The 18,872-nt window shown below is 35.9% G+C and overlaps 1 protein-coding gene across 1 annotated transcript in view; it reads right to left on the bottom strand.

Annotated features, from left to right (window-relative positions):
- The window catches only part of LOC127869072 (inner nuclear membrane protein Man1-like), a 44,207-nt gene extending 28,292 nt beyond the window's left edge, over nucleotides 1–15,915 (bottom strand). Inside the window, 5 exon segments of the mRNA XM_052411357.1 lie at nucleotides 5,013–5,080; nucleotides 10,698–10,782; nucleotides 11,199–11,230; nucleotides 15,145–15,801; nucleotides 15,804–15,915. Coding sequence (XP_052267317.1) covers nucleotides 5,013–5,080; nucleotides 10,698–10,782; nucleotides 11,199–11,230; nucleotides 15,145–15,801; nucleotides 15,804–15,900 — 939 coding nt within the window. The 5' untranslated portion in view covers nucleotides 15,901–15,915.
- Between the last annotated feature and the right edge of the window lie 2,957 nt (nucleotides 15,916–18,872).

The raw sequence follows: 18,872 nt of genomic DNA, 5'->3' as shown, positions 1-18,872 counted from the left end.
AGTTTATTTCCACTTAAGCAGACGAGTCGCGTTCTGAGAAAACTGGGTTAAATGCATGTGTGTAAAGTGTCGTCCTAGATTAGCCTGTGCAGTCTGCACAGGCTAATCAGGGACGACACTTTCCGCCTAAACTTGATTTTCGGTAAAGAGGGACTTCCTTGAAACTGAAAATACCATAAAAGCCGAAAGTGTCGTCCCTGATTAGCCTGTGCGGACTGCACAGGCTAATTTGGAACGACACTTTATGCACATGCATTATGCCCAGTTTTTTCAGCATGCGGCTCATATATATAGTTCATCGTCATAAACATTCATTTGCAATAACAGCATGCGTTTCAATTAAATACAAAACATACATCATTTTGAAAAATGATCCATTTAAAAAGGAATGAAATACATGTTTTAGTGAGAATGTCATATGGATGAGGTAAATACATAGTGACCACATAACGGATGAGGTAAATACATAGTGACCACATAACGGATGAGGTAAATACATAGTGACCACATAACGTAAAAATGTAGTTTAATAATTGCAAAATGTATAACATTTTTCTAAGCTTTTTATCTTCGTTAAAACTATATAATTTTTCCTACACATATAAGACATTTTCTCACATTTAAAGCATTTTAAGCAAAATTCATTTATTGCACTTTAAAAAAATATTCATTCATAAACAAACAAACCTGACAAGACCTTTAGAAACAGTTTCAATGTGTAAGAAATAATATAAAAAGGAAACCTCTGTAGATAAACATCTAGGCAGAATTAGGTTGTAAAATAAAATAATAGTGAACAAGCCGCAATAGTATTGAGAATTGAACTAGATGAGCAGAGCTCTGTGAAAAGGGGGCTTAATGCATGAGTTACTCACAGACTGTTCTGGTTTAATGCATGCGAGTTACACACAGACTGTTCTGGTTTAATGCATGTGAGTTACACACAGACTGTACTGGTTTAATGCATGTGAGTTACACACAGACTGTTCTGGTTTAATGCATGTGAGTTACACACAGACTGTTCTGGTTTAATGCATGTGAGTTACTCACAGACTGTTCTGGTTTAATGCATGTGAGTTACACACAGACTGTTCTGGTTTAATGCATGTGAGTTACACACAAAATGTTCTGGTTTAATGCATGTGAGTTACACACAGACTGTACTGGTTTAATGCATGCGAGTTACACACAGACTGTACTGGTTTAATGCATATGAGTTACACACAGACTGTTCTGGTTTAATGCATGTGAGTTACACACAGACTGTTCTGGTTTAATGCATGTGAGTTACACACAGACTGTACTGGTTTAATGCATGTGAGTTACACACAGACTGTTCTGGTTTAATGCATGTGAGTTACACACAGACTGTACTGGTTTAATGCATGTGAGTTACACACAGACTGTTCTGGTTTAATGCATGTGAGTTAGACACAGACTGTACTGGTTAAATGCATGTGAGTTACACACAGACTGTTCTGGTTTAATGCATGTGAGTTACACACAGACTGTACTGGTTTAATGCATGTGAGTTACACACAGACTGTTCTGGTTTAATGCATGTGAGTTACACACAGACTGTACTGGTTTAATGCATGTGCGTTACACACAGACTGTACTGGTTTAATGCATGTGAGTTACACACAGACTGTTCTGGTTTAATGCATGTGAGTTACACACAGACTGTTCTGGTTTAATGCATGTGAGTTACACACAGACTGTTCTGGTTTAATGCATGTGAGTTACACACAGACTGTTCTGGTTTAATGCATGTGAGTTACACACAGACTGTTCTGGTTTAATGCATGTGAGTTACTCACAGACTGTTCTGGTTTAATGCATGTGAGTTACACACAGACTGTACTGGTTTAATGCATGTGAGTTACACACAGACTGTTCTGGTTTAATGCATGTGAGTTACACACAGACTGTACTGGTTTAATGCATATGAGTTACACACAGACGGTGCTGGTTTAATGCATGTGAGTTACACACAGACTGTTCTGGTTTAATGCATGTGAGTTACACACAGACTGTACTGGTTTAATGCATGTGAGTTACACACAGACTGTTCTGGTTTAATGCATGTGAGTTACACACAGACTGTTCTGGTTTAATGCATGTGAGTTACACACAGACTGTTCTGGTTTAATGCATGTGAGTTACACACAGACTGTTCTGGTTTAATGCATGTGAGTTACACACAGACTGTTCTGGTTTAATGCATGTGAGTTACACACAGACTGTTCTGGTTTAATGCATGTGAGTTACACACAGACTGTTCTGGTTTAATGCATGTGAGTTACACACAGACTGTACTGGTTTAATGCATGTGAGTTACACACAGACTGTACTGGTTTAATGCATGTGAGTTACACACAGACTGTTCTGGTTTAATGCATGTGAGTTACACACAGACTGTACTGGTTTAATGCATGTGAGTTACACACAGACTGTTCTGGTTTAATGCATGTGAGTTACACACAGACTGTACTGGTTTAATGCATGTGAGTTACACACAGACTGTTCTGGTTTAATGCATGTGAGTTAGACACAGACTGTACTGGTTAAATGCATGTGAGTTACACACAGACTGTTCTGGTTTAATGCATGTGAGTTACACACAGACTGTACTGGTTTAATGCATGTGAGTTACACACAGACTGTTCTGGTTTAATGCATGTGAGTTACACACAGACTGTACTGGTTTAATGCATGTGCGTTACACACAGACTGTACTGGTTTAATGCATGTGAGTTACACACAGACTGTTCTGGTTTAATGCATGTGAGTTACACACAGACTGTTCTGGTTTAATGCATGTGAGTTACACACAGACTGTTCTGGTTTAATGCATGTGAGTTACACACAGACTGTTCTGGTTTAATGCATGTGAGTTACACACAGACTGTTCTGGTTTAATGCATGTGAGTTACTCACAGACTGTTCTGGTTTAATGCATGTGAGTTACACACAGACTGTACTGGTTTAATGCATGTGAGTTACACACAGACTGTTCTGGTTTAATGCATGTGAGTTACACACAGACTGTACTGGTTTAATGCATATGAGTTACACACAGACGGTGCTGGTTTAATGCATGTGAGTTACACACAGACTGTTCTGGTTTAATGCATGTGAGTTACACACAGACTGTACTGGTTTAATGCATGTGAGTTACACACAGACTGTTCTGGTTTAATGCATGTGAGTTACACACAGACTGTTCTGGTTTAATGCATGTGAGTTACACACAGACTGTTCTGGTTTAATGCATGTGAGTTACACACAGACTGTTCTGGTTTAATGCATGTGAGTTACACACAGACTGTTCTGGTTTAATGCATGTGAGTTACACACAGACTGTTCTGGTTTAATGCATGTGAGTTACACACAGACTGTTCTGGTTTAATGCATGTGAGTTACACACAGACTGTACTGGTTTAATGCATGTGAGTTACACACAGACTGTTCTGGTTTAATGCATGTGAGTTACACACAGACTGTTCTGGTTTAATGCATGTGAGTTACACACAGACTGTTCTGGTTTAATGCATGTGAGTTGCACACAGACTGTTCTGGTTTAATGCATGTGAGTTACACACAGACTGTTCTGGTTTAATGCATGTGAGTTACACACAGACTGTTCTGGTTTAATGCATGTGAGTTACACACAGACTGTTCTGGTTTAATGCATGTGAGTTACACACAGACTGTTCTGGTTTAATGCATGTGAGTTACACACAGACTGTTCTGGTTTAATGCATGTGAGTTACACACAGACTGTTCTGGTTTAATGCATGTGAGTTACTCACAGACTGTTCTGGTTTCATGCATGTGAGTTACACACAGACTGTTCTGGTTTAATGCATGTGAGTTACACACAGACTGTTCTGGTTTAATGCATGTGAGTTACACACAGACTGTACTGGTTTAATGCATGTGAGTTACACACAGACTGTTCTGGTTTAATGCATGTGAGTTACACACAGACTGTTCTGGTTTAATGCATGTGAGTTACACACAGACTGTTCTGGTTTAATGCATGTGAGTTACACACAGACTGTTCTGGTTTAATGCAAATGAGTTACTCACAGACTGTTCTGGTTTAATGCATGTGAGTTACACACAGACTGTTCTGGTTTAATGCATGTGAGTTACACACAGACTGTTCTGGTTTAATGCATGTGAGTTACACACAGACTGTTCTGGTTTAATGCATGTGAGTTACACACAGACTGTACTGGTTTAATGCATGTGAGTTACACACAGACTGTTCTGGTTTAATGCATGTGAGTTACACACAGACTGTTCTGGTTTAATGCATGTGAGTTACACACAGACTGTTCTGGTTTAATGCATGTGAGTTACACACAGACTGTTCTGGTTTAATGCATGTGAGTTACACACAGACTGTTCTGGTTTAATGCATGTGAGTTACTCACAGACTGTTCTGGTTTAATGCATGTGAGTTACACACAGACTGTTCTGGTTTAATGCATGTGAGTTACACACAGACTGTTCTGGTTTAATGCATGTGAGTTACACACAGACTGTTCTGGTTTAATGCATGTGAGTTACACACAGACTGTACTGGTTTAATGCATGTGAGTTACACACAGACTGTTCTGGTTTAATGCATGTGAGTTACACACAGACTGTTCTGGTTTAATGCATGTGAGTTACTCACAGACTGTTCTGGTTTTATGCTGTTTGCACAAAGCAATTTTAACTTTGCCTCTGAGTGGGAAACTTTCAAAGGGTTAACGAAATAATTTGCTAGATTAATCAAAGAAAAAAAGACCTGGTATAAAAAGGACCATAAATCTGATTGTCTCGTGAAAAATCTATTAAAAAAACACCCAGCGCCAAAAGTTTATTACATGCTGATGAATATAGCTATGTTTTCAGTACTACATGTATAGCAGCTATTTGTATAGCTTCTCACCACAAACAACTTCAATATATAAGAGAAAATACCATTACAACTAGAACAAAGATTCTATTATCACCATTTTCCTAAGGTCTTCCCTGGTAAGACGTGCTCCTGTGTCATCCACCTCTCCAAGTTCATAGCGGCCTGAAGCATTACAAACAGAACATATCTCATTAAAATCATAGCATACCATAGATAGGATTTTGAATTTAATGACATCATGTTACAGGTCATATTCTAGTGACCTTCCATACAAAAAATAAAATCTTGGTCCTGCTACTCTCAACAGACGTGCTTTTTGCACAGCCATGTTAAAGGACTTCACTTCACAAAGTGATTGATTTTCAACTGATCCTAATGATAAAATCATGTATAGTTACTAAACTACCAAAAAATTGATCTCACTGCCAACATATCTTTCATATAACGCTTATTCCAAAAACAAAAACTTTAGGAAAACTGGGCATAATGCATGTGCGTAAAGTATTGTCACAGATTAGCCTGTGCAGTCCGCCCAGGCTAATCAGGGAAGCCACTTTCCACCTTAATTTGATTTTTGTTAAGAAGGCACTTCAGTGTTTTTTTTCACCATTTTGGGAATGGGGCCGGGTCCCTTTGGATTGGGAAAATTCACAGCGTTTTGACTAAAATTGCGAAATTATTGTTGTTGTTGTTTTGCTCCCAAATGCTTCAAAATTGAGGATACAAGTGTGCCCAGTATTATATTTACTAAGGTTGATCTTATATGAATGGGAAATGAACAAAATATTGATCTAAAAAAAAAAAAAATAAAAAAAAAAATTTTTTTTTTGGTTCCATTGGGAATTTTTAGCTCCCATTTGGGAAAAATATATACTTTTTTCCATTGGGAATGGGTCCGGTTACCGGACCCGATTTTGATTGAAAAAAAACACTGCACTTCCTTTAACCCTTGACCACATGGATATGTATTTTCACGCATTTGTAGTCTCCTAGAAAGTTATACTTAATTTAAGACCTTTCTTACTAGATTCAGTTTTTAAGGCTTATTCTCCAAACCTTAGATACTGATGAGCAGCAAACAGCATAAAACCTGAACAGACTGAGAGTTACTTGCAGGCTGTTCTGGTTTAATGCTGTTTGCACATAGCAATTTCCACTTTGCTTCTGAGTGGGAAAGGGTTGAAAATATATCATAAACAAGAGGGCCATGGTGGCCCTGTATTGCTCCACTGTTTTTTTATGCGAAAAAAGTGTGCAATGCGCATGGGTTGAAATGTACTAAAGCATGTGACTTTCTCTTTCTATCCCTCGTCCCACTGGGCGCTTAAAGTTGGAAGGGTGAGCATTTTTTATATAAAGAAAACATTACTACGGTGTTAACTAAACAGACACAAAAGTCCGGGAATTGTCGCACAGGTCCTTTGCTTATAATGTAGGTACATTTATCTCTCCAAAAGATATTGTCTTCTTTTTATTTCACATATTTTTAGATGCTGAAGATCAAATCTACGCATGTTCTACAAGATTAATGAAAGTTCCTTCATTCAATCATGAATCGTTTTCCAAAATTCCAAAAAGTGTTTGTAGGTTTCAAAGTTTCTGTTACTTATTTAGTTTATGACATATGCAAAATACCTAATGATGTAGATCACCTGAACTTTACTTCATTCTTGAGGCATTAGTGAGTGTAGTGGGATTGTTAACGTGGTGAAGAAATTGTTTATTGTACAAAGAAGATATTTGCCTGAGGAAACATAAAGTTACCAGTTTTTCAGGTTCATGAGGTGCCGAAAGGCAGTAGGAATGATAACTTTGTAGAGGTTGTTTGTTAAACAAAGTTAATGTTTATGAGACAAAAAATTATAATTCATTAAGATGTTGCGATCATGGCAACACTACTTGCCTATGGCATGAGGTTTAAAGAGATATCATGACAAACAATTAGCTTGACCTAACTTTCCTTTACTTTTTCTATCTGACATTGGTTACCTGTCATGTTTGTTTTTTGAAAAATACTAGGATTTCCATATATTGAAATAAGGTGTCTGACCTATTCTCTGATAGTTTGCTAGTAATAGACTTAGCGGCAGTCATGTTATAAACAAGGGGATTGTTCACGGCATTGGTAGAATATACTTTTAATAGATACATTTTTTTGGATTCTCCTTACTTTTTTGCTACTGAATATTAAAAACACTTAATTTCAATGTAACAATTTGTTGTTAAGTTTATCTTGGACAAATATTTTTACATCTGTTTATAAAATTTAAAACATAAAATGATCTCATTTAAATTATTTTTTTGAAAAATAGGGCCTGTAATAAAACAAGAATTTTGAGAATGTGAAAACAAACAAAACAATACATATTTTTGTATAAAATGTTATATACAATCAAGGTTAATGGACTTAATATAAACAAACACACTTGAGTGTTCTTCTTGTGTTAATGATGTATTAAACTGAGTTAAATTAATATATATAATTTGTTTACCTTTCAATATCTTGCATTTCACATCTTTAGTTCAATGCTATTTCAACTAACTGAACAGCGTGACAAACATAATAAAGCAGAATATGCATATGAATCTGATTATACACAGATCCACTATCATATAAATCAAATCATGTTTATCTATTTCCATGTTCTAAAGATCCTCTTCTAAATTGTTTTACTTCGCAAGTAGACTGAACTCCCAAATTGCAAACAGAAACACTGGTTTCCACGACACAAATTCACTGTGCACATTTCTAAACAAAATATGTGTTTCTTGTTTCTAAAAGTAGTCTTTTTCGTTGACAAACACATTTCAGTATTCCTATAAAACTATATGATGCCAGTCGTTAATTCGATTATATTTGTCATTTCAATAATCTTAATTTTCACTTCACAACGGCTCCATTTGCATACGAAATACCAAACACATTTTATGAAACCAATTTTAATTGGAAGATTGGGAAAAACGACAGCCAATCATATCGCTCGTTTTAAAAATGCTTAGGCAGAATCTACTAGTGTAAAATGCGGAGAGATTTCGCGGGCCGCGGATATATTAAGCATATGTTCATTTTTGTGACCCCAGGGGCAGGGTCAAATTTGACCCCAGGGGAATAATTTGAACAAACTAAGTAGAGAACTATTACATGTCACTACATACCGAATTTGGTAGCCCTAGGCCCTACGGGTATGGACAAGAAGATTTTTTAAAGTTTGCACAAAATAGGCTTTATATAAGCATTTGTTCAATTTTGTGACCCCCGGGGCAGGGTCAAATTTGACCCCAGGTGCATTATTTGAAGAAATCTGGTAGAAGACTATAAGATGTCTCTACATACCCAATTTGATAACCGTAAGCCCAATGGTTATAGACGAAAGATTTTGAAAGTTTTCACAAAATAGGCCTTATATAAGCAAATTTTCAATTTTGTGACCCCCGGGGCGAGGTCAAATTTGACCCCAGGGGCATATTTTGAACAAATTTGAAAGAGGTTTATCCAAGGAACATTCCTGAGAAATTTCATCAGAATTGGACCAGTACTTTAGGAAAAGATGTTTAAAGAAAAGGTTAACGCACAGAGGCACGCATGACGGACACAGGACCATGACATAAGCCCCGCTGGCCTCTGGCCAGTGGAGCTAAAAGTAGGAAAGTGTCGTCTTTGATTAGACTTAGTACATGTACACAATGGGTACACTTGCTTCGCAACAAGCATCAGAAGTGATTATTCTGTTTGCACCATGCATTTTTGAGACAAATCATAATTAAATCAAATGCATTGCTAATAAACAAGAAACTGTACAGTGGAATAAATGTCATTAACTTCGATTAAAATACATTTGATTTGATTTATCGACTTGCCTTTAAAAGAAGCAGTGAAAAACATCTCTGGTTCTTACTTATATTTTTCCCACAATATTTTTTGCAAGTTTTCTTTAACTAAATATTAAATATTATCAACATGTACATGTATGTTTTGTATAACGATACTAGTTAGGAGCACATAAACATAGAAATTAACAAGATATGATATGTCTATAGTGCACAAGGCCCCTAACGTTGTCAAAATTCAATGGACCAGAAGCGAAACTCAAACTTCATCTGTAAGTCATGTATATGTAGGTAGACTCACACACCAAAAAAAACAGATCAATTTCTGCATGCTTTTACGAAAAAGTCAGAAAAACTGTTATTCTAAAGAAATTTTCAAAGTCCAAAGCACTTAACTCACCCCCCCCCCCCAAAAAATTAATTGGAAAGAAACTCGAACTTGATCAGTGTGTCATGAAGGTAGAGTCACAAAGCAAAAATGAGGTCAGTATTTGAAAGCTTTCGGCAAAAATAAAAAGAGTTATTTTAAAGAAAATTCCCATATTTACCACATCCTTTCTACTTAACCAGGAAAAGTGTGGATACTTTTACTAACAGCCATGATATGACTAAAATACAGTAGATTTCGCTTAATTGAATAGCCCATTTGTCACGTCCGAATATTCAATTATCCGGAGTATTCAATTATACGAAATCAGTATTTTAAATGTTATCACTAACCAGGTGTAATCCTCCTGGAAATGGTGCTTTTCATGCATAATCAAAACATCGTTTCGACACGTAAGTTAATATTGGAATTAAATATTGAATCCATTATAAATATAAATGTTTTGTTGAATTCCCAAATGAGAATTAAAATTTTGTAATTCAAAACACACTTTCTAGCTTTAAATAAAACGTCCACATGTATTTCCTTTGCCCCAAACAAAAAGCTAGCGAAAACTATGCGGCAATGTACAATGTCACGCCATACGGTGCGTGTTATAATTTTTCCCATATTCATTTTATTGCTTACCCAACGCTTACGCTAGCAACATCTATTGCTCATGTATTGTTCTGGTAAAAAGCGCGCGAAAATTAGCGTGGGTGTATATACACTGTTGAAGGAAAACTTTGTAGAGAGGAGAATGCTGTATTTTTGACGTTACGCTCTTTCAGGTAGTTTAGTATTGAAACAGATAATGTACTGTGTACTGACTTACCGGAAAATCTGGTCAATACTGGATTTTATTTTGGTTATTGTTAAAACATGATCAGCAGTGTCAAGACTGCGATGTTTTGACAAATGTGCGCGTTTTCGATTGTTCAACATCATGTTTAGATATGATTTACTGTGACGCAGTTGTGTAGGTTTTTATACACAAACTGAGAATATAGTGTAACATTCCATCACCTATTTGCAAACTGTCGAGCAAGACACGTCAACAGTTTTTAATCAGCAACACACTCTTTAATTGTTTCTAAGCGACAACAAACTGTTACTTGAAGTGTGTTACTTGACAGTTTGCATTCGAAAGTTCGCACCTGACTGCACACCGGAGACTCCAGTGTTTGCATTGTACTTGCTCGCATACTACACCTGTTAGTCACGTGACGCTTGACAGACGCTGCATACATGCATGGTGTGAAATGAAAACAAAGGCAGTCAATTGAGCGTGTCTGTCAAAATCGTCGATACGATGCGTATCCTTGGAGATTTATGACATTCTTTGCTGGATTATAGTGTGGATTATAGTGTGCAATAGAAAATTGGTCATTCAATTAACCGAAATACGCCATATTTCCTATCAGAATATGTGGAGTTTTTACAACGGGAAGAGATGCAAATGGTTTGGCGTTTTCAATTTCTATTCAATAAACCGAATTATTCGATTATCCGATATTCAATTAAGTGGAATCTACTGTACTTTAAGTTGAAAAAAGCCAATAAATCCAAATAAACCAAACTAACCTTTCAATGTTGCCAAATTCTCATGAATTGTATGCAGCAAAGGAAGGACGCCCTTCATTATCTGTGTTGAGAAATTATATGTTACCTGGAAAAAAATCACTTCCAAATTATTATGCTTTTAACATTCTTTAACGAAGTTGAACATTTTTACATTGCCATTTTGTAGTTGCACAAATGTGGGAAAACTCAGACAACATGCCAGCAGTGGGCATAAAGTTACATGTATCAGCATTACAATGAATATGAGTTTTTTGTGATTTTGATTGGAGAGCAATATCAGACCCCCTTGAGATATTAATCCCTGCAGTCAGGTCAAAAATTTCAATTGAATCTTGATTCTTTACAATAAAGATAGGTTTTAAACGTGTATTAAATTCAAACTTAACAGTGTTTGCATTTACATTACAAAAATTAAAAAAGTTTGCTAGTTATAGCTGATGCACTGGACTTTAAATATGAGAACTACCTATCTTTTAAGCGTACAATCTGAAATAAACTTACCCCATTTTCAATGAAAGAAGTTTCCTTGAGATCTGAAATGAGAATGATTCATCATGACATTATAAATTAATAACTGGAATACAGATTCATCTTAGAGAGAATGCCCCCTGGCTTAATGACTGGCTGAAGCCCATTACCACATTTGTGATAAAAAATTACAATGTACTGTAGTGGAATTGATTTCTGATTAAAGTGTGTGAGTATAATAAGAACTAGTTCAAATCCTACTGGAAGGGATGTATTAAAAATTCTCATTTTATTTCTTTAATGATTTCACAAATATATGATTGTAAGAAAAATATGTGTTAAAAGTTTGTAAACATAGTTTAATCAAGGTTATATTTCACCCTTTCCCCCCATAAAATTAAAAAAAGCAAAGTGAAAATGGCTTTCGCAACCAGCATAAAACCAGAACAGCCTTTAAAGCTTTTAGTCAGTAAGAAAGGTATTTAATTGAATATTACTTTCTAAACGACTACAAATGCTTCAAAATACGTAACTAAGTGGTAAAATGTTAAGGGAAATACCATCAAATTGATCAATATGCCCCTTTAATTAACTCTAGAGGATTCAGGGCTTTCCTTAGACCTCAAATCTCAAGAGTCAATGACTCTTGGGACCAAATTTTTAAGAGTCAAAATCAAATTTGTATGAGTCATAATAATAACGCAGGAGAGTCAATGATCTCTTGTACTTTAAGCAAATTACTGAGATATAATATATAACAAGGGACAAAATTGTCACAAAACCAGGTTTTCATTGTGAAAAAAAATCTGATAAAGGGAGAAAACTCAAACTGAACTTTTGAAATGAACAAACAAAATTAACCCCCTTTGAAAGTTTGTTTTAAAAAAAAATCTATTTTTAGTCGTGGCGACCTTGACATTGGAGATATTGACGTAATTCTTTCGTGCGACACACCGTCCCATGATGGTGAATAAATGTGCCAAATGATTTTAAAATCTCACAATGAATGACATAGTTATGGCCAGGACAAGCTCATTTATGGCCATTTTTTACCTTTGAACTCAAAGTGTGACCTTGACCTTGGAGATATCGACGTAATTATTTCGCGCGACACACCGTCCAATGATGGTGAACAAATGTGCCAAATGATTTTAAAATCTGACAATGAACGACATAGTTATGGCCCGGACAAGCTTGTTCCGCCCGCCCGCCAGCCAGCCAGCCAGCCCGCCCGCATTCGCCAATCTAATAACCATTTTTTTCCTTCGGAAAACCTGGTTAAAAAGCAACAAATTTACAAATATCTAAACATTTATTTCTTATATTCCAGTCAATAAAAGAGATAATGCAAACATACATTGTGACCAACATTGTGAGCATAGTGAAATCAATACTAAAAAAACACTCGCACTTGTAGTGACATACATGTAATACATATCAGGGGTGTCAATTGTCCCAAATTCGAAATACGGAAAATTAAGCAGAGATTCAGAGACCGTAGAATAAAGGGAATAGAGGGCAGAGCCCCTCGAGCCCTTGCTTATTGTTATTCTTGTACAATGCAAAATTTTATCAATCAGACCATCCATAACACCGCATGTGTATTCGTCATTCTATAAAAAATGTTATAAAGACCGTTGGAAATAAAATTAAAATCGACGAACCATACCGTATCCGAAAACGACAGTCTGAAAACAGGTAGAAATACTTCGTTTGCGAATGAAATAAAATATTTGTTTTGTTTGTCTGCAGAAAATGAAAGCCAGTAATAAGTAACCTAGCAAATACGCAATTAATATATAATTCGGTTGACATATTGCTTCAAGTTTGATATTGCAGTGCTTTACTTTGCTAATAGATAATTTATAGTTGGCGGACAACCATAGCAACGTTCGTAGAATGGTACGGTTTTCGGAAAGTAGCGAAGATGTTAAAAAAAAGAAAAGTTGTTTCGTCAGTTACTGCTCATGTCAGTGCCAGCCGTTTACCATCAAAATACCTCCTTAAACTAACTAATCGGATTTCCATTTATCTCAAAATCGACCCTGGACGGCTCAATTCTTGATTTAGTTATTTCATGTGCCATCTTTACCGACGACGTGCGACAAACACGCCGATTTTCTATGCCGTCTCAAATGGTCAATTATTACACCTATGTTGTAATCAATTAGCAGATGCAGCATCCAAATTTTTTACTTTGCCACACGGTCAGTTATACCAGTTCTATGGTTACAGGGCCCTCAATCCATTTTAGGGGAAGCGGGTCGCTACCCATAGCAGGGGGAATTTTCGCGGCGTTTTCCCGTTTGGGGGGATTTTTTACTTACTATCTAATTATTACATTTGTACATGTTTGCACTATATTCATTGCTTATTTCATAATTTAGTATGTTTGACAAGATTAAATTAAAATAGAATTGAGATATAATAATCATGAGACATCTATCTATATAAAAAAAAAAATAAAAAAAAAATAAAAAAAAATATTTTTTTTAGGGGGAATTTTTCCCCAAAAAAGGGGAAAAAAGTATACTTTTCAGGGGGGGGAATGCGGCTGAATTTCGGCCTTGGATTTGACAGATTGAGGGCCCTGGGTTATTTTTAGCAACTTTGATGCAAAGCGTGTAAATTTACGTTGTAGACAGTACATATGCCAGCATAACTTTCGCGCGTCTTTGAACGGAGCAAACATGGAATAAAACATGGTTGGGTACACTGTATTCAGCATTGGAAATACATTCTGACATATTGTGGGTGCATTTCTCAAAATATTGTGAATATGGATGTTATAATTATATATTGGATATTATTAAAACTGACGCAGGTGAGTCCTCTGTTTTAGTGGGTTTAATACATGTCGTTTCTGCAAACAGCTGATAACAAACGCTCAGATAAATAATGGAACGTTGATACACGCGTCATAGAACCAGCAGTGTTTTAATTGGTCATTACTAGATTTCTCAATGGGAAAAACTCCGCCTACTGGGCGGACTTCAATGATTGGAAATTGGCGATAACGGTTAGCGTCTACCAAAAGATACTCCACCCCAAGCCAATTATCGATTTCTCTTAACAACTTTTGACCTCTTTGACGCAAGTCGGTACATTCCCCCGGGTCAAATGTGACGCATGACGTAATTTTCTCAAGAGTCAAACTAGAGTATTCTATAATTTTCAAGCGTCAAAACCCGGGAGCTCGGGTCAAAGGAAAGCCCTGGGATTAGTTTGCCTGATCTGTAACACTAGCATAATGCTTCAACATTTCTCACAGTTTTTCACCTGTAGATTTAAAACAATGTGGGTGGCAGCATTAATGCAGGGTTTTTTCCCTTCTTTGAGAATATTGGCCCTTTCCCCTACGCATATATTTCCCCTCTTAAAGAGATTTTCCCCAAAAACTTGATATATAAACAAGAGCACCACATAACGGGTGCCAACGCTCGGCTGCAGGTGCAGTTTTGAATAAATGAAAGCTTGCCAGATTATTTTTTTTAGGTCAGTGACCTTGACCTTTGACCTAGTGACCCAAAATGGGTGTGGCATGTAGAACTCATCAAGGTGCATCTACATATGAAGTTTAAAAGTTGTAGGTGGAAGCACTTTGATTTAAGAGCAAAATGTCAAGGTTTTAGCACGACGCGGATGGCACGACGAGCTGGCTATGACAATACCTCAGATTTTCTCCGAAAACAGCCAAGCTAAAAATTAAATTAATGTGATCCAGTGTAGAAAATAGAAAAATCTTGCATAATTAAATTATCTATTGTTTTGAATTTGTTTTAAAAACAGTAAAATATGTTAAATTCATTATTTAAGACTTTCTGTATTTTCCCCCAAAATCCAGCATTTAAGCGATTTTTGTCCCCTTAAAAAAGGCCAGGCCCTATCTGCAAAATCAGATAAAAACCCTGTAATGTGAATGCAAATAGGATGGAGAGAGACATGATTACAAAAATTACAATCTAGGCATCAACCTTACCTGTTTGTGTTAAAGCTGCCTCATTTGTAAAGAACATGTCCCATCGAATATACATGTAACATACACCAAGAACAAGGAAGAAAACTGCAAGCATGGCGAGTATTGTTTTAGAAATTATGAGACCACTGTCATGTTGCACTGGATACCGACTCCTCTCTGCAGACCGTGACTGGGTAGATGGGCTAATTGTTGATATATTTGCGGAAGGGCTATGCGTCACGATGACTGAATCATCGTCGTCGTCTTCTGAATCATCTTCCTCATAGTTCATTGTGGTGTTGATTCCGATGGACTTTTCTTCAACATACACACTCTCATCTCCAGTGTCATTATCAGAAAACTCATCTGGGTATATCTCTTGCTGTATGTTTGAGATCCTCTTGTTTTTTGCGACCCTAGCTATAGTTCCTGTAGTAATATTAACCCCGTTGTCGCGGTTTTTTAAAGTGCTTTTAACAGGCGAATCACTGATAAACGAGTTGTTTTTCGACTTATTTCTCCTCAATGAAATCTTGCTGATGTTTCCACTTTCACTTTCGTCTTGGCTGTCGTCGCTAAACTCTGAGGCACGAACAGGCAATTTAGAAGACTTAGCTACAGTCTTTCCCTTTTTTGGTGGAGGATTTTCTTTTGCATAATAGTGGTTTAGCTTTTTATTAATATTGGACGTTTCTTTTTGTCAATCGGAACCTTAACTGTATCACCAAACCGCTTTAATTGCTCTGCAATTTCCCGATCAGTCAACTTGTCCGCCATGTTATTTTAACCGACAGGAAGTTGCATTGCGGATATGGGCAAGTACGACCAACGAAACACGTACATAACCATACATTACTTCGCACAGAATATCGCACAGCAACCTCCGCGCAGAGATTTGACTGGAAACAGCATAGCTCGATGAATGTGAATACATGTTTAACTTTTTGTTGTGATTGAATATTCGTTTATATGTTAGTATATGTAAACACTAACACTATATTTATTTTTTTGTAAAACTTATCATTGCACAACATAATATTAAAATTTATGCATGCATGAAAATAATCTTAATACTAACTAAGGGTCGATCAACGCTCGATTGGTTATTGTCGCTGAATGGGTCAAGTTTAATAACGAAGTGCATTTTGGACTACCGTACATTGTTATTAGTTGTGAATTGAAAAAAAAATTTGAAAGTGTGACGTACTTTAGGGGGGGGGGTCAAATATTTTTGACAACTTGTGACAGGGGGAGGCGGTTGAACATGGTTAAACAATAACGTGACGTACTTTATGCACGGCCCCTTATCTGCCTTATACCAAACGATAATTGTATTTACTTATTATTTTACATATGAACAAGTATGTGTATTTGGCATTGCATGCCATTACATGTTTATAAAAACTACAGGTATTCGTTTCAATCAGATCATGACAATTAAAATAGTTACATAATCTTTCATTTAAATAAATATTTATTACATGTTTTAATCATAGAAAAAGGTATGGTCTGAAAGTTTTGAAAAACGAGTTTTTGAAAATTAAGATATTGAAGGGGCCTTTTCACAGATTTTTTTGGGGCATGTATTGAAGTTTATATTGATAAATGTAAACATTGGATCTAAAAAGCTCCAGTAAAAAAACAAGAATACAATTAAAGAAAGAAAAAAGTAAACCTCAACTGGACTCGAACCACTGACGCATGGAGTAAAAATCTATCGCTTAAACCACTCGGCCATCCGTGCTCATACAATGAGTGATGCATTTTATACTTTATATAAGCAAGTCTTGTGGTATCCCAATATAACAATAACAGATCTCTCCAAATTATTCAATCGTTTCGCGTTGCAACGCTTTATTATTTTCAGGTTTTAAATCGTCAAAAGATGCATATAATGGATATTTTAGAGCATGGTAAATGTTCAGTGTTACTCTTTTCCACAAATATCATAACTATAACGAAAATTTGCGAATCTAAAACATTTTTTTATGTGTAATTTTACCAAAACGTGAAAAGGCCTCTTTAAGACTAAAAGCGATGTACTCCTTAGTTAATATATTTATATTACTGCTCTTTTTGACACTGGTCATTATGCTATGCACAATTAAGACATACGAGTTCGTACATAAATGAAATGATAAACCTACCTAAATGTAATGATAAAGATGTTCCAGGATATGGGAATAGTTGGACAGGCGAGAAAGCTGGCCATTAAGAAGGTATCACAGGTAGCAGAAAGAAGCTCCAGCTGGCTGTGGCTAAGGAGGAACGCCAGTAGATGGAAGCCATCCACAAATGGGTAGTGTCTGATCAGAACTGCCGCCCGCCACTTAGAGCTTGTCCTAGGTTTAAAAGGGCGACACAAGCAATGACAAGTGGTACCTAGCTGACGACATTAGTGGAAAGCAGTTTATCTGCATCGTACAACTGTGGAAAGTATAATTTATATAACTGATTTCGTACAATTATTGTACTTTAAGAAACAGTTTCTCAAAGATGAAACAACGAATCATCGAAAGGTTATTACTACTGTTGTTTACATTTCGTTTTTTTTTTAATTTTGCTTTGCGCGCAACGGGCAATTTGACCTGATTGTCCGCCTTTGTACTGTCGGTCCAGATATACAACTAGCCGAGCTGCAAGGACCACAGTTAATTAACTTTTGCATAACAAAGAGAAACGATAGAGTTGAATTCTGACGAGCATTAGTGAAATTCTAATTGTTCTATAGATATATGTGTTCTATATGGTCTTACGATTTCTTAAACAATATTAAAAATTTACTTTACAAACAAATTCAAGTTATTGATTTATTGTTGCCTTTAATGTTGGATAACCAACATGTTTCCTTCCTTTGTTGGTCCAAATTCCGTTTAAATGGTACAAATATTTTCCTATTTTAGGTTAACCTTATATCAAACAATGTTGATCAAAATACGGTATATGTACTATATTGTATACTGAAATATTTGTATTAAATAATTTGAATTTACCTTAAGCTATTTGTGTAGACTGTCTTTTTATGGCACTTACACCATCAACTCAATTTAGCACCTTTTTAAAGCACTTTTTCACAGTTTGGTGATTTGACCATCTTAAAAAATAACAAACGTTGATTTTTCCCAAGTCTTTTTTTAAAAAGAAATGTATGCGATATACATTAACGCCAGCAAAATAACACTCCAAACTAAGAAAAATATCAAACATTTAACCGTAAAAATAGTTTGTAACGCTTTTCAACCATGAAACAAAAACTTGTATTACCGACATAGTGTTATCACTTATAGCCTTATTCGAAAGCCTGAGTTGTGAAGTGGTGGTGTGTAGGCTTTTGCATCAAGGTTCAAAATCCAGGGCAGGCGATAAAAAATCTTTATTATTGTATTCAATTAAAACTATTCCAAATATAATAGTTAATTTACTGAATTCATGTTATGCCATTTTTAAAAAATACGAACATATTTCACAAGTAACTATAGCATGGTACCGTTTAGAAGAATAGTTCCACTTACACTTTCCAAATGGGTCACCCAGTTTCTAATGGAATACCTTTTAGATACACTTAATAAGTATTACAGTAGTAAATGATGACAAAATCTTAGCTTCTCATGACTGTTTTACAATCTCCAATTATCTGTGCGCACGTATATTTAAACTGCTATGAACGATTGAAAGAAGTATTTAATTTAAACAACACAACCGACAATCATTCATGAAATAACTTAGTATAATACATTTTCAGCAACTCC

Source organism: Dreissena polymorpha, chromosome 1 (genome assembly GCF_020536995.1).
Source record: "Dreissena polymorpha isolate Duluth1 chromosome 1, UMN_Dpol_1.0, whole genome shotgun sequence".
Taxonomy (NCBI): domain Eukaryota; kingdom Metazoa; phylum Mollusca; class Bivalvia; order Myida; family Dreissenidae; genus Dreissena; species Dreissena polymorpha.
Note: the sequence above shows the minus strand (reverse complement) of the source record. Positions and strands in the feature narration are given on the sequence as shown.